This window comes from Arachis hypogaea, chromosome 16 (genome assembly GCF_003086295.3).
Source record: "Arachis hypogaea cultivar Tifrunner chromosome 16, arahy.Tifrunner.gnm2.J5K5, whole genome shotgun sequence".
NCBI classification, from domain to species: Eukaryota; Viridiplantae; Streptophyta; class Magnoliopsida; order Fabales; family Fabaceae; genus Arachis; species Arachis hypogaea.
In genome coordinates this window covers 135,911,103-135,926,788 of record NC_092051.1, presented here as the reverse complement: position 1 = coordinate 135,926,788, position 15,686 = coordinate 135,911,103, and the positions used below count along the sequence as shown (strand labels likewise).

At 32.1% G+C, this 15,686-nt stretch overlaps 1 protein-coding gene and 1 long non-coding RNA gene across 3 annotated transcripts; both read left to right on the top strand.

The window, feature by feature from the left end:
- The first annotated feature begins 960 nt into the window (after window positions 1-960).
- Window positions 961-7,789, top strand: LOC112755154 (uncharacterized). 2 transcript variants are annotated; one of them, XR_011874576.1, is made up of 6 exons: window positions 961-1,123; window positions 1,224-1,510; window positions 3,144-3,291; window positions 3,461-3,911; window positions 3,989-4,156; window positions 7,162-7,789. It is a non-coding gene; the product is annotated as an uncharacterized lncRNA (long non-coding RNA). The 2 variants fall into 2 exon arrangements; XR_003178929.3 differs by lacking the exon at window positions 3,461-3,911.
- Window positions 7,790-14,184: 6,395 nt separating this feature from the next.
- On the top strand, window positions 14,185-15,531 carry LOC112755153 (non-specific lipid-transfer protein 1). Its single transcript, XM_025803069.2, has 2 exons — window positions 14,185-14,617; window positions 15,228-15,531. The coding sequence occupies exons 1-2, from the start codon at window positions 14,244-14,246 to the stop codon at window positions 15,235-15,237; spliced, it is 384 nt and encodes a 127-aa protein (XP_025658854.1). The 5' UTR covers window positions 14,185-14,243; the 3' UTR covers window positions 15,238-15,531.
- The last annotated feature ends 155 nt before the right edge of the window (window positions 15,532-15,686 follow it).

Below are 15,686 nucleotides of genomic sequence, written 5' to 3'. Positions count from 1 at the left end.
TTGCTATGTTATATAAATATATTTTCTTTTAGAGGTCGTAGTACCTCGCCACCTCTGTTTTACATCCTAGGTGTAAAGTTCTGTGTGGTAGGGTGTTATACTGTCCCACTGTTTGGAGAAATTCCTCCATAGATGCCAGACACAAAATCTATGTGGAATCGATGGTAGTAGTTCTTTCACAGCAGGGATTAACCCCTACACCAACAATGAATCCCGAAAAGATATTTGGTCATTTAAGTCATTGAAAGAATCATCATTAAATCAATTTAGTCCTAACAAGATACATCATTAAATCAAAATGGTACTAAAATTAAATTGTGACTCAAATTAGTCCTCACCTTCTGCATGTCTGAGATAAAACACAAGTTCTTTGCTTCATAGTCTCCCAAATTTGAGAGGAGCAGCTCCAGAAATCATTTCCAATTGTCTTTATTCTCCACATCCACTATAGCATAAAACAAATATCCTAATTCATCTGTTTTGAACTTTCCACCATGGTGAAATACAAAGGTCATAGGGGGACCTTTCATCTACAACCAAAACATCAACACACTGAACTATTGGAAATTTTTTTCAAAATCAAGCAAAGCAGAGTCTTCATCAACTACAAAAATGAAAATAAAACACACACATATAGCTATATAGAGCACAAACATTGTTCTCAAATATTGAAAAACAGAGTCATTCATGGGTCACCGTGCAAGCCCTAAGCCTAAACATATTTTTCAAACCCTAACATTACAAATAGTAACAATAGATTTCCAACAATCATAGAAACACATTAATGAAGAGATAAGACCACAATTATTCTCAGAAAATAACGAAAAAAAGGTGACCTACCTCTTACGCAAGTCGATGGTGTGCCCTCTTCGCTTGACCAATGTTATCGGAAAACTGTCACTTTCAACTCCAATACAATGTCGTCCTCGATCTACGCTGGCCGTTCAATGCTTCGTCTTTGTGGAGGTAAGAACCAAAGACGAGAATGTGATTAGAGAGATATTTTGTTTTCAAAAGAATGATGGAATAGAGTACAATGAAATAAGGTTGGAAAATAAAGTATTGTAAGGAGTGACCCAAAAAATAACCCATTGAAGCTTTTGCTGAAATCTCACACTAACAGGTAAGCAAATTGTAACATCGTTAGTCAAATATTAGATGGAAGGATTGACTTTTTTTAAATCTTTTGGGAACAATTACGATTAATTTAATCCTCCCTCCAGACCATCTCTGCATATATCCTTCGTCAGTCCACCGGCAACGAACTCTTCAGCCCTCCTCAATCAAGGTTTGGATCTTGTCATTTTGTTTATGTGAGAGAATAAAAGGTAATTTTTTACTATTAATTTTATAAATAAAACTAAAAAATATATATGAGAAAAAACGTTAAAAAATAAAGATTACACCTTACTCTTTTAATTGAAAAAAAAAAAAATGAGAGATCCATTTTCCTCAACACCGTTCGTCAGCTTGGAATTGGTGCTGCCGTCGCCGTTGCGTCACTTCAAAGGTAATTCGGCGTCTCTTCCGCTCTTGTATTTCTGATTGTCTATGTCCAAGTAATCTTACTATTGCTGTTATTGTCTGTCATAATTGTTTTGTTGCTCATATAACAGTTCTCAATTGTCAATTGTGAATTTGTGATAGACGTTGGTGGTGGAGGTTTGGGTTGAGATGGTGGTAGTAATATGGGGGTAAAATTGGCATTGTGTAGTGTCATGTTTTGTGCTACACCACCAAACAAGATAAAAATTATGTGTATGCTTATGGCTATGTCTCTAGTCTGAAGGACAGTGAGTACTGATGTTCATAAACAATTTCAGCTGTTTATTTTTGCAAGTTTCCTTCTACTACTTTTGTGCAAATACCTTGGAGAAATTCCCTAGCTTGTTGTGACTCAGCTTCTTGCTGGTAAAAAAAAGATGAATTTAATAACACAATTAAAATGATTATAACAAAGTGATTGAGAACAATGAGAGGGGTAATATAGGGTGTGTTTATATATAATAGAAGGATGGGATGGTACCTAATTCTGTGATGCAAAGCAAATCCAAAACCTAGGAATCAAATCCCTTTAAACTGAAATGCAATTGTTTAGAGTGAAAACCCCGTACACAGTGATTTTTTATATTTGATTTGTTCTGGGGGATTGATGGATCTAATACCTTTTCAGCCCTATGCTATCTCTCTATTTAAGATTTAACCTCTTCAGTTGCACTTGTCTTGTGCTGTGTTCTTATATAGTTTGAATCCAATGTTTATTATGCCAAAAAGCAAGTTACAGTCTATAAAGAAAAGGAATTTAGGTCTTCAGTTTTGCAAAATTATTGTCACTATCATTATTTGGTATTAGTGTTGTCCTCTTTTTCGGGTTTCAACAAAAGCACATGTTAAGACTAGTGTGACACTGGGTTGGCAACATACGAGGACACTTTTCAAAGGGAATTATAATTTGGATATGTGGCCATGTTTGTAACAGAATGATGATCTTGCACTGGACTTGTGATCACTATTGGTTTAGGGGCTCTTGAAGGAGTAGTTTACATGGTGCTGTTAATGAAGTCCATAGATATATTTGGACAACCATGAATGAAATTTAGCCTTGGATGGAGAAGGAGTTATTTTGATTGGATATGATGTTATTTTGTTTAAACTTGAAGTATTTCAATATTTATATTAATATTTGTGGAGATAACCAGATACCTCCTAGAAAGAGTGCAACTAAAATTCAACTTATGGCTCCTATTCTGTTGTGTTTGCTTGTCATCAATTAGTTTGATATGCTTTGCATAATTTTGAAAATTATTGACATACTCTAGCAGTCTAGCTTTAGGAATCTTTTTTTCCCTTGAGAGAAAGTGATTCTAGTGCTGCATTGAGAAGTCTTGAATTATGGTTTAATTTGGTTTTGATTTGGTTCTTTCGAAAAATCTAAACTATGCACGGCATAGCCATTTAGAATTTATCTACTGGTACTCTAGTTGTTTACTTCCCCTAAGTCAGGCTCTGAAGTCTCAGCTGCTATAAATAGGTCGTTTTCTTTTCGATTCATGCTTATGATACCTTTTTGTTATCTTTAACTTATTTTATGTCCTGGTCTGAACTATTAACTGGTCTTTACTTTAACCATCATATGATTGCAGGGATTGGTCTCTACAAGAAAGAACTATGCCTCACAAAACTCAACCTATGACAGCACTTTTGGTGTTCACGGGACTGAATGCAGTTTTGTGTTCAACCATTACTCCAGTTTAAGATTTTGTTTGCTTTCTACCCTATTGGGAAAGAAGGGTAAGGATTTTCTTTGTTTTTCTCAATCTTGAAAACCGGTTCTCTGATCTATGTTCTTTCACAGGAGTTTGCTAATTTCGTCAAAGCATTTTGTTATTTTCCTTATGTTTTTTTGAGTAGATCTCAAATTTATTGGTTGACTAAACTTGCTTATCTACTACTTGATCAGGGGGAAAAAATGAAACTTAGTTATCTAGAGAGTGAGACAATCAAATTTTAGTATGTGTTATAGACTAGCTGAATGCCCTCTCAAATGATGCATAGAAGAAATAATATTAGAGTAATCAATTTGAGATATGCACGTATCATGTGTCATTGTCCATTGCATCCGTGAAGCTCCTCTCAATAATAGGGCAAGAAGTGCATTATGTTGTCAAACTCGGGAGTGACATGGCTTGACGTACCAGAATCTGGATACCAGGCTGAATCTACCACAGTTTCAAGAGCTGGTACCTCGGCAAAAGGATGTGCTATTGATTAGTCTGTATCCCTTTGCTCCTTAGCAGCTCTAAGATAATTGGGATAATGTTTTGTTGTTGTATCGAAGTTATGTAACCTATGTTTGATAAGCATTCTTGGACTGGCTTTTTGGTAACTGTCAAAACCTCAAGCAATTCAATGTGGGATATTAGTTTTTGCTGCAATAGTTTTGTTGATTGAGAATTTTTTTTTTTAACTAAATACTTTGTGTTTGCAGAGGGAAAGGCGTCACCAAGAGCATGAAGCTGCTATGCTTATGGCTAACAATTCAAAATAACCATTGCATTGTAGGGTCTTCTTGGACTACCTTTTTGGAGTAAGATTACCTCTACCTGGAAGCCTCATTTGGGAGTCTCGACACCATCATGTTCAAGGTTTTATTGAGGTCGGTCAGTGCTTTTATCTTTAGATCATTTTTAATTTCTTTTGTTTGCCATCTTTGAATAATGAAAAGGGAGATAGTTTTCATCTCCTTATGTTAACATGAATACTGAAATAAAATAGAAATAAAAATCTTGAAGTTATTTGTGAAATATTACTTAAGCAGTTCGAAAAAGAAACAAAAAAAAAAGTAGGATTAAATTGATTATAATTGTGAAATATGGAGTTTTTTTTTTATATATAATTTTTTTCACATAAATAGTGAATTAGGTATTGCTGCATTGGTGAAGGGTATTTACATTTGAAACTCTTTACTAAAAAAGTTATGTATTTTTTTCGGATGATAGGCATTCCAAAATAAATGAATTTGATTAATGTCGATGGATGAAAACCAAGCTCTTCAATCATATTTAATATTTCAATAAGTATTCCTGACATTCACAGAGAGATTTGTCTAAAGCTACATTTAGAATGGTGGAGTCTATAATGCCTACAGCTACGATAGCTGTAGTGATGATTATACAATTTTAGCAACACTTAAAAAGTGTTTCTAAGGTTAACGTCACACATTTTTATTTTGGTAATATTTTTTGTTTTTATTTTTTAAATTAAAAAGCATTGTTAAATAGTAGAAGAGTGTGCTTTAAGCATTACTTTAAATAGTAAATTAAACACTTTGTCAAACATGATCACCAATTATTTTTCCTCTCATCCCTTTACCAACCGTTTGTACTATTTTTTAATTGCAAGCTATGGTGATTTGAATTAAACGGAGGTCAATTAATGTCCTGTTGTAAATTAAAAGTTATGAGCAACTATAAAAGCTAGAGAAAGTACATTTAAGTTGTTTGAAATAAAGGCACGCAGTTAAGGCAAGACACATAACAATGAACTACAGTGGTCGTATTAAAAAAAAAGAGTATATACCCATTTTGGTCCTCAAAGAATTTTAAATTGGACACTTTAGTCCCCAACTAAAATTAATTAGTCAATTGGTCCCTAACAATTAACTCCGTCAGTCATTTAGGTCCTTAGCTCCGTCAACTCTAACGGAAGGCAAAATGGTCCCTAAAAACTCTAACATGGGACAAAATGATCCCTGACAACTCTAACAAGGGACAAAATAATCACTGACCCCTTTATTCGAAAACGACACTGTTCTTTCCCAATTTTCATCATATCTCGCATAATCCTAACATTCATACTCTCATTCTTCACCTTCACAGTCTTCTTTTCCATCTTTTTCTTCCTCCTCTTTAGCTCAAAGATTAAGCCATGGTGTAATTGTCACACATGTCGCACCTACCTCAATATGTCATGGATCACAAACTTCCTAAATCTTTGTGACTAGTACATCCACCTCCTCTGTACTTCATCCACCAAAAGCATCCACTTCCATGTCTTTGATAACATCACCTCCAACACCGACAACGTCCACAACATCTTCAAGACCAAGTTCCACAACTATTCCAAGGGCACACCTTTCTCCACTCTCCGGCAAGCAACATAGATTGTTGGACATTAGGATATCATGAGAAGATTCTCCTTCGACATCATATGCAAATTCTCATTTGAAATAGACACCGAGTGCTTCATTCCTTCTCTTTCGGAGTCTTAACAAATGACTTGCTGTCTGGATTCATGGGATCCATCGAAGACGACATCTAGTTGAGAGACATAGGCATTAGTTTCCTAGGTATAAATTGGTTGAGAACAAGTTGAGGATTTTTTTTCTTTTTTTTAGATAATTACATCTCCACCCAATTCCAAACAAAGTGGGCGTAGTTTCAAAAAAATAGCAACAAAAACAGAGCAATAACTACAAAGAAAACATAAAAACTAGCATAAAAAGCAAACAGTGAGCAAAAGAATATAATGATTTTAGCTCCTCCAAAGACACTTCAAGATGAACCCGATCTTATACAACATCAAATCATGATCATTCTCCTTTCAATTTTTACTCTGCAGAATTATTGGCCTTTTTCATAGATCAGTAAATCATGCATCAAAAATCAACTTCATATGTCTTCTTATTTTTCTTAGACTTGATATTTACACTCATAAGTACATCAATTACTCCTATATTGTCGATCTTGACACCATCGATTTGTGCATTCTACAACTTCCTCCTTTAACTTCTCTAATACCAACACTCCATTATTAAAGACAATGTTATTTCTATATCTCCATGTGCACCATATTACAGAAAAAAATAACACCATCCACATTTTCTTCATATCTTTTTTTATCTTTCTATCCATTCACACCTCAAAGTATTCTTTGGTGGTTCCTGGCCAAACCCAAATCACACTCCAATCCACCAAGATTGATCCCCACAACTTCCATATACGATCACATGAAAAAGCAAGTGATGTACCGTCTCCAATCTATCCTTATATAAGACACAAAAGGATTCCGCTTCTGGTACAATCTTAAACTTACATAATCTATCTCTACTATTCAATCTTTCTAAAATTACAAATCACATCAGCAACTCAACCCGTGGAGGATTTTTTTTTCTTGTGAACATTAAATTTATAGAGTGTGCATTATATAGTTTGATGTTACAGTGTTAGACTGTTAGTGTTATGCGAGATATGATGGAAATTGGGAGAGAACAGTGTCGTTTCCGAACCGAGGAGATCAGGGACCATTTTGTCCCCTGTTAGAGTTGTTAGGGACTATTTTGTCCTCCGTTAGAATTAACGGAATAAAGGACCTAAATGACTGACGGAGTTAATTGTTAGGGACCAATCGACTAATTAATTTTAGTTGGGGACTAAAGTGTCCAGTTTAAAATTCTTTGAGGACCAAAATGGGTATATACTCAAAAAAAAATCTTACTCATTGGAAAGGAAAACTCAAGCTATATAATTTTCATGTTGTGCATATTGTCCACCTCTCAAGGATTCTCTGAGAAATGTTATGGCAAAATTGGTGCTAAGAATGTTTCTGATATTATCAAATCCTGACCTTTTCGCACTAATTGAATCGTAACTCGAACTACAGAGTTCTTATTCAAGTGGTTCCACTGTCATCTGAAAGTTGAGACACATAGGTACAAAACCAAGAAAAATGGTGCAAAATAGAATGCAGCTTGCATATGCAAAAGGTTGTCCATGTGACAAACCTTCTCCCGTACAAAACAAGCTGCACATGGAGATTTAATGAAGCACTTGAGCTCGGGTTATGGTCCCTCTTTTGGCCTCCTTGGTCGGAAACAAGCAGTAAAAGTTGGGAAACGAGGGGACGATAGGCACACTTACATAGTTCATATTTTAGGTTTTAGCTTTGAGTTTTAGAGAGAAAATCTCTCATTTCACTCTAGGTTTTCTCTCTTAGGGTTTAGTCTTTTCCTTATTTCATCTTTAGTTTCCTTTTTTTTTTGTCATTCTTTAGTTTCCTTATATTACCCACTCACAACACTTGGATTTCTTGTTTTTCATAGCTATTATTCTAATTTTCTAGTTTTGATTTCCACATTTCAAAGCTCTTTATTTAGAATCTGTATTTTATGGAGTTTTGTACCTTGATGGATATGTAAGGCTAAACATATTGTGCTATCTCAATGTTTCCAAGGAGTTCATGAAGATGCCTTGAAACCCATTTCATTTTAATGCATGGTTGTATTTTTCTACTTCCTTCAATATTTTATATTTAAATGTTTATGTTTGACTGATATGAATATGTGATTAGAATAGATTTATCATGTGTTATTATTCATGATTATAGAAAATTCTTGATGAATGGTGAAGGGTGGTAATTCTTGATTGAGAATTATTAATACAATTATCTTATATGTTGGATTAGTTGTCAGTTCCTAGAGATTAAGATTTTGATTTTAGGTTGGCAATTACTAATTCTAGACTTGACTAAAAATCAAGAGTTTATAATTTGAGAGAGTTGATTTATGCTTGTCATGTGTTTAATGAACTGCAAAGTTAAGGATAGGCTATCCAACCCTTAGGATCCCTTGTGTTAGTAGTTCTAGATCTTGAATTTCTTTTGTTTTGACTTTCATTGTTTCTCAATCTTGTTTAAAATTGTCTCTTACTTTCTTGCACAAAACCAAAACCCCCTCCAAACCTAATCAACTACAATATATGTGAATAATGTGAGAGACTATCCAAGTTGCACCCTACAACTACTTCAACTATGGAATGGTTCAATTTGGTTTATAAATTACAATTTGGTGGTTAGTGTGACCTAACTCTCACCCACTCCCTATGACAACCACCATAAAGCAAGCAAAGAATATGAAAATTCCAATTATTGATGAACCTTTTGGTTCATTAAAGATTCGTGAACATGAGTTTGAGATAATTCTAGACGAGATTACCAAGAAAACTAAGGGTGCGTTTTGTTTGCTTTTTATTTTCTGTTTTTATTTTTAGTATTTTTTGTTTTCTAGATTTTATAAAGAAAAAAGTAAAAACATGAGGTGAAAATAAAAAATAAGATTTTATTATTTTTATTGTTTTTATTTTTTTCTTCACAAAATCTAAAAAATAAAAAATACTGAAAATAAAAACAGAAAATAAAAACGCACCTTAAGTTTTTGAGTTTTGACCATTGAATATCAAATTGGAAAAAGGGGGTTAACACTCAATGACGAGTCAAAGACTAAAGATTTCAGCATCAATAATGACTGGGAAGTGAAGGATGACATAGCCTGCTTTATAAAAAAGCTACAAAATATTGGTATAAGTAAAAAGAAAGATGTAACTTCAGAAGAGACAGAAAGTCAAAGCCAAAATATGAAGCTGTTACATACTTAAACTGTAGGGATACTTATTAACCTGTTACGTACTCAAGCTGTTAGATATCTCCAATTTCATCAAACTCGTTTAAAAAAGGATACTCATCTATAATGAAGAAACAACTTAGAACTTGGATATAGCCTGACCACGTTTGGAAACTTTCTTTCTTTTGAGATACTTTAGCTATGGTGATAATTTCTCATTGTTAAGACATATCCAACCATTCTTTTGCTACGGATGAAGATTTTTTTAAGTGAGGAAGTTGATAAAATAGTAAGTGAAAAGTTAATCATTTTTAAATTAAGACTAGTGAGAGTATAAGATACACATTTTATGAAAATTATAAAATTAATAATAATTAATTATTTACTTTATTACTTTATCTATTTTTACACTTTAGAAGATCTAAATTCTTTTGCTACAATTCTAGCCCTTAAAAAATCTCGAAGAAAGGGTCATGTACGTAAATGTTGGTTATCCGGGTAAAATGACTCACTCATATAAATGTGGTTCTTGTTCAGTAAAACATTAATGTTACTTGAATGAATTGTCACTCTATTTTCCTACTGCACAGAATTAGAGGGTAGTTCCTGCAAGATTTTAGCCATTACATAAGTGGGCATTTAACATGCCCAACCACAACCCATTATGGCACTGAATTCACCTCAACAACCTCGTCAGTATCCAGTACATGTAGTCAGAAGTTTTAAAAATTTTCTATGCCTCAAATTTTCTATGTTGAAAGTTGAAACAATTAGTTACTAGTTTTAAAATCTTTATATGCCTAAAAGTAACATTTGAATATGCAGCACTTGGTTAAAGGAGGATAAGGTTTTTTTTGCTCAACCACACTCCAAATTGGATGCAAGATAATTATTAGGAACAGATAGATTCCAAATGCAAAAGTGTAAAATAATAAATAAAAGAGTAAAGCTAGGGAATCAATACTATATATAGCAACCAATTTCAGTTAATATTATAGCAGGTTGTCAAACAAGTCTAATATAAAATCTACTAAATATGAGTTTTTTGTTGAGTTTGGATTTCGAATGTTTCTTTTACGGCAATTTACGTTATTAAATTGTTTCATCCTCAATATTACGCAAATGTATTGTTTCCAAATCCAATACGCAGATACATTGATTCACAATTCTATATAAATCGCTACTGGCAGTAGCGGTTTACAAGTGTGCATAAACCGTTACAACCAGCCGCGGTTTACGTGTGTGCGTGTGTGAGGATAAACCGCTGCTGGCAGCAGCGGTTTACGTGTGTGCGTGTGTGAGTGTAAACCGCTATAGGCTATAGCGGTTTACATGTAGTGTGTCTATTTCAAATAAAAAATGGACAATTAGATGATAAAATCCAAAGTGAATGGAGGTCATATATATAGTTCAGTTAGAGAATAAATTACACCAAAAATAAGAACAAAAAATACTGTTTTAATATATTATGTGTATAATACACCTGTACATCTCCCTATTTTTATGTACTCACGTATCTTTTTATTTTGTATATGTTTGATTAAAAATATTATCTATATACTAAAATAAATTACTAAAATTAATTATTATATATTTATATATATATATAAATATATATTATTTAATTTATTTTTAATATATATTTTATATTTATATTTTAACTTATTTTTATAATCGTGGATTTTAATATAGGCTTATGTATTATGGTCAATTTTATGTACTCGCTGCAATATCTTTTTAATTAGACTTTTCTTGTTAAATATCATAATTTTTTGTTTGTCTGTTTTTTTTTTTTCTTTAAAGACAAACATGACTTCTATGTTTTAACTCTTGTTCACTGGAAATAACTAAGTGTAGTTTTTACGTTCTGTTCAATTATTAAATTGAAAAATAATTTAAAAAAATATTATTTTTTTGCTAATTTTGTCATTCGATTTTATTTGTAATAAAAAAATCAAGAATAATTATCAGTTTTTATAAGTTTTGATTTTTTTAATCAATTTTTTATTTATTTTGTTTGTTCATAGTAATATGTTTTTTTAGAATTTTTTTTTATATTCTCTAATGCATGTTGTTATATTTTTGTAACGGAATTTTTAGTACTCATTATTCATATAAAATTTTTAATTATTTCTATTAATACATGTTCTTTTGTATGGAACTTAGTTTTGTATGGAACTTAGTTAATTTTTATTTAATTTTGTATAATTTGACTATATAGGCAGCACACTACACGTAAACCGCTATAGCCTACAGCGGTTTATCCTCACACACGCATACATATAAACCACGACTGGTTGTAGCGGTTTATACACACCTGTAAACCGCTACTGTCAGTAGCGATTTATATAGAATTGTGAATCAATGTATTTACGTAATATTAAGGATGAAACAATTTAATAACGTAAATTGCCCTTTCTTTTACTTGAATTTTGAATATACTTATTTTAAAGAGTTTCAGTTTTTTTCTTTTATGTTAGTGTTAGCTACAATGTTAATTGTGCCAAATTGGTTTCTAAAACTTTCTCTAAATAAAAACATAGTTACAAGTGGTAATTTGATTTATTACACATATCTTTAAAAAAAAAAGAGACGCCAACAAGAACAACAACAAAATCTTATTTTATTAGGTGGAAAAAAGAAAAAAGAAAAACAACTACATAATTTAAAATAGGGGTGCCCATGGGGCCGGGTGAAGCCGGGTTCGCCGTGACCCGAACCCGACCCTAAATAATGACCGGGTCTATTTATGAGACTCTTACCCGACCCTAGACCCGATGAAATCGTGTTATTTTTGGGCCACACTTAAGCCGGGTCTAGACCGGGTGAATCCCGGGTCTTGATCAACTTTATCACGACATCACCAAAAATTAGATTCTACATCTTTTGAACCTCTAAATTTTGAAAAATAATTATTCCATAACAATGCAACATTCGGATAATAATAATTTAGAATCTAATAATAATAATTTAAAGTTTCATAATAATAATTATATCAATTACACATTAAACATTCAAAGTTCAAAAGACAATTAAAACAAAGTTAACAACCAACACAAGATTAACATAATAATAATAATAATAATAATTTATAGTGTCATACCAACCGATAACAATAAAATAATAAGTAGCAAACAACTACACGGGTCCAACGGGCCGGGGTCGGGTGACCCGAGGCTTGGCCCGAACCCGATTTAATAAATAACCGGGGCCATCTATTGAAACTTCGGGTCTAACCGAACCATAACGAAGCCGGGCCAAATTAGTCCCGAAGTCATCGGGTCCGGTCCGGGTCTTCGGGCCGGAGCGGGTCTTGTGCACCCCTAATTTAAAAAAGGTAAATGTTACCTTACTCTCTCTATAATAACATGTAAGCTAAGTTATCTTTTCTGATATGTCATATTCTAATGGGTGTTTATTTATTTTAAATTTTTAGTAAAATTTGTTGGATGACTAATTTATCTAATAAAATAAAAAATAAGAAATTGATTTCGGATCATTAAAACTTGTTGGAAATTCAAAAAAATATTTGAAAAATAATGTTATATATTACTCTTTATTTTTCACACAAAATCTTTGATTTCTAACAAAAATTAAATAAAAATTCAGACTTTCATAAAAAATAATTACAAACTAGCTACATTAATTTTTAAAAAACAAGATATAAAGTGTTTCAATTTTCTCTTTTTTTTTATATAATTCGAAACCAAATTGTATAGAATAAAATTTCAAATTTAAAGATCTACTTGACATGATAAACTTTTCAAATTAAAAATTTTCATGGTATTACTAATTTGTGTTTCTGTTTTTAATTTGTTACATCAATATTTTAGTTTAGAATTTAGTTAATATAAGAAAATTTTTAAATTAATATTTTAATAAATATATAGCAAATGTATTAAAATAAATATCAAATTAGTATGTAACACATCAAAAAACGTAACTTAGATGTTACTTTAAAGAGGGTATGGTAGCATTCACTTTTTAAAAAATATAATGAAAAAACCAAGTGAATAATATTTATTCCACCCAAATCAAATTTCTAATAAAAATACATCAAAATAATTACTTTCTCCTCAAAATTCAAATCCTAAATATATATACCTAATATATCTAAAAAATTATAATATTTTTTTATCAGTGTATATATGCGGTCCTCAAAAAGATTTGACCAATTTACCAGCATACTGTTCAATTCATAGATATACTGAGGAGAGAACCATTATACACATTGAAGGATATTATTTTCTTGAGAAACACTTACATACACACATACATAATGTTTTGTTTTTTTTTTTTTATCAAAGATAGAAGACTCAAACCTGCAACCTCTTAATTGAGTATGAGGAGACTATGTCATTTGAGCTATTACTCATTGGCAAAATTTGGAAAGATAGGAGACTCGAACCCGCAACCTCTTAATTGAGTATGGGGAGTTTATGGCATTTGAGCTATTACTCATTGGCCACACATACATAATGTTAAATCTACATAGAATACAGAGAGACATTGATTGTTATAAAAAAAATGAAAAAAAGAAATGAAAAACAAGAGAAAGAATTCATCTGATTTCTTCTCTTTCAATCTGTATCCCAAAATGTTACCTTCCAACAGTGAGCATAACTTTTTTTTTTTTTTTACCAAAGATAGGAGACTCGAACCTGCAACTTTTCAATTGAGTATGAGAAGACTATGCCATTTGAACTATAACTCATTGGCAACAATGAGCACAACTTAAATAAGTTTAACTATTCAAGAAAATATGATACTTCAAATCATTTTTTATATATATAAGTACTTATCGTCTACAAAGTACCAATACATAACAAAACAAATTAGGGAAAATACAGATATCTTAATTTTAAATTATTGTCGCACATAAAGACACGATATATATATTAGAGAAAAATACACAAAGTTACCATTACAGTATATTACACAGTATTTACACAATATGTTTTCATTTCTAAGAAAACCGGCCTCCATTTTCTCTCCAATTTCTAACGTAGAATGCGAAACTACGATACAATATTACACAAAATGATAATTATTCTTCTCATTTTTAATCAAAATGATAAATAATAAATTTTTTATTTAAATAAAAAAGTCTTATTTTACCATGTGTAAAATTATGTCTTAAAAATACTTGAAATTTAATGATGATGAAAGAAAAAAAATACTTGAAAGTCACTTGTAGCTTTCAAGCAACTGTAGGTCTTACATACCAGTTGGTCCATATAGTACCCTTTCTCCCGTTATAAATATGATCACAATGCAATGGAATGCCAACCCATACACAAAACTATAGTACACATCATTAGATATTTCACTAGAGAGAATATCAACCATGGCTAGCAACAATCTTGTGGTGAGATTGGTATGCTGTGCGGTCGTCTGCGCCGCGGCACTGAGTGTAACAACCACCGTTCCAAAGGCGGAAGCAGCCGTGTCATGCGGCCAACTCACAAACGAGCTCATGCCATGCTTGTCATACATATTGTATGGGGGGAACACGGTGCCTCAAGGGTGCTGCAATGGGGTTAGGACCGTCTTTAACACCGCTCGGACCACCCCGGACCGGCAAGCCGTATGCAACTGCATTAAAAGCTCCATTGTTGGAGTCCCTTACACTAACTTTAACATTGTCAATGCTGCTGCCGTTCCAAAGAAATGTGGTGTCAACATTTCTTACCAGATCAGTCCCAATATTGATTGCAGCAGGTTCACATACATATGTCTATAAACTTTTTTTCCCCTAAGAAAAGTGCTATGTGACATATGTAGAAAATCCAAGAAAAAAAAAAATCAGTCACTCGTATAAAATACATATTAAAAATAAGTTAAACAATATATGTTTTTATACACAAATACAAATACATTATGGTAGCTGATTTTTTGGTGTGGACATGACATTTTTAATACATAATATATTCTTTATGCTTGCCTTACATCACCATTAGGTGTAGATATTGTGTTCCCATTATTTGCTTTTATGCTCTATATATGTACAAATGCATATATCTCAAACAAGTTCCTAAATTTAGAAAGCTTATATATACTGGAATTCCCATTAGGTGGTATAGCAGCAGATGGTGATAGATCCACACCTGCTTTATTCTTTGTTTGTCTCTTCGTACTACTTAAGTTTGTTTTTCACTTTGTTGATTGTTTGGAGCAAGCTTATAAAAAACACAATATATTGAAAACAATAGTTTATTATTATTATTATTTATGCCGTGAACTGTCTGTTCCTAATTAATTAGGTACTCTCTGTTAACACCTATTTGGCTATTTTTGTATTATAATATATTTCTCTCTTTTGGTTTCGCAGAGTGCAGTAAGTTTGAAGATAAGTGGAGCAGTAGCTGAAGAGGGATGTTATTACTTAGTAGTAATGTGTCCAAATAATGTCACATGACTTATTATCAATTTAATGACTAGAAAAGTTGCTTCCTTCAAAGCTTTCTACAACTAATGTTCTTGTATGTGTGTCTGCTAGCTTATATCATCGTCTTCTTGTTGTAGCGCAATAATGCGTAGTTCTATTACTTACTAGGAAGGTACTATGAAACAAGAAATGTGTATTAAGCAGCTGTGGTTTGTATGATAAGTTGATAACGATATGTTTCTTTTCATCTTGGTAGTAGTATAGTACATTTCATTTTTTTTCTTTTCCTAAAACACAAGGCACCCAGTTATATGAAAAATTACTAATTTTGAATATGAATAAATAATGGTCAGCAGCAATATACATTTTAAATAATATAATTTAACTAAAATACATTGTCGG

Coding starts and splice junctions, on each gene's coding strand:
- LOC112755153 (XM_025803069.2), top strand. CDS start 14,244: ATGGCTAGCAACAATCTTGTGGTGAGATTGGTATGCTGTGCGGTCGTC.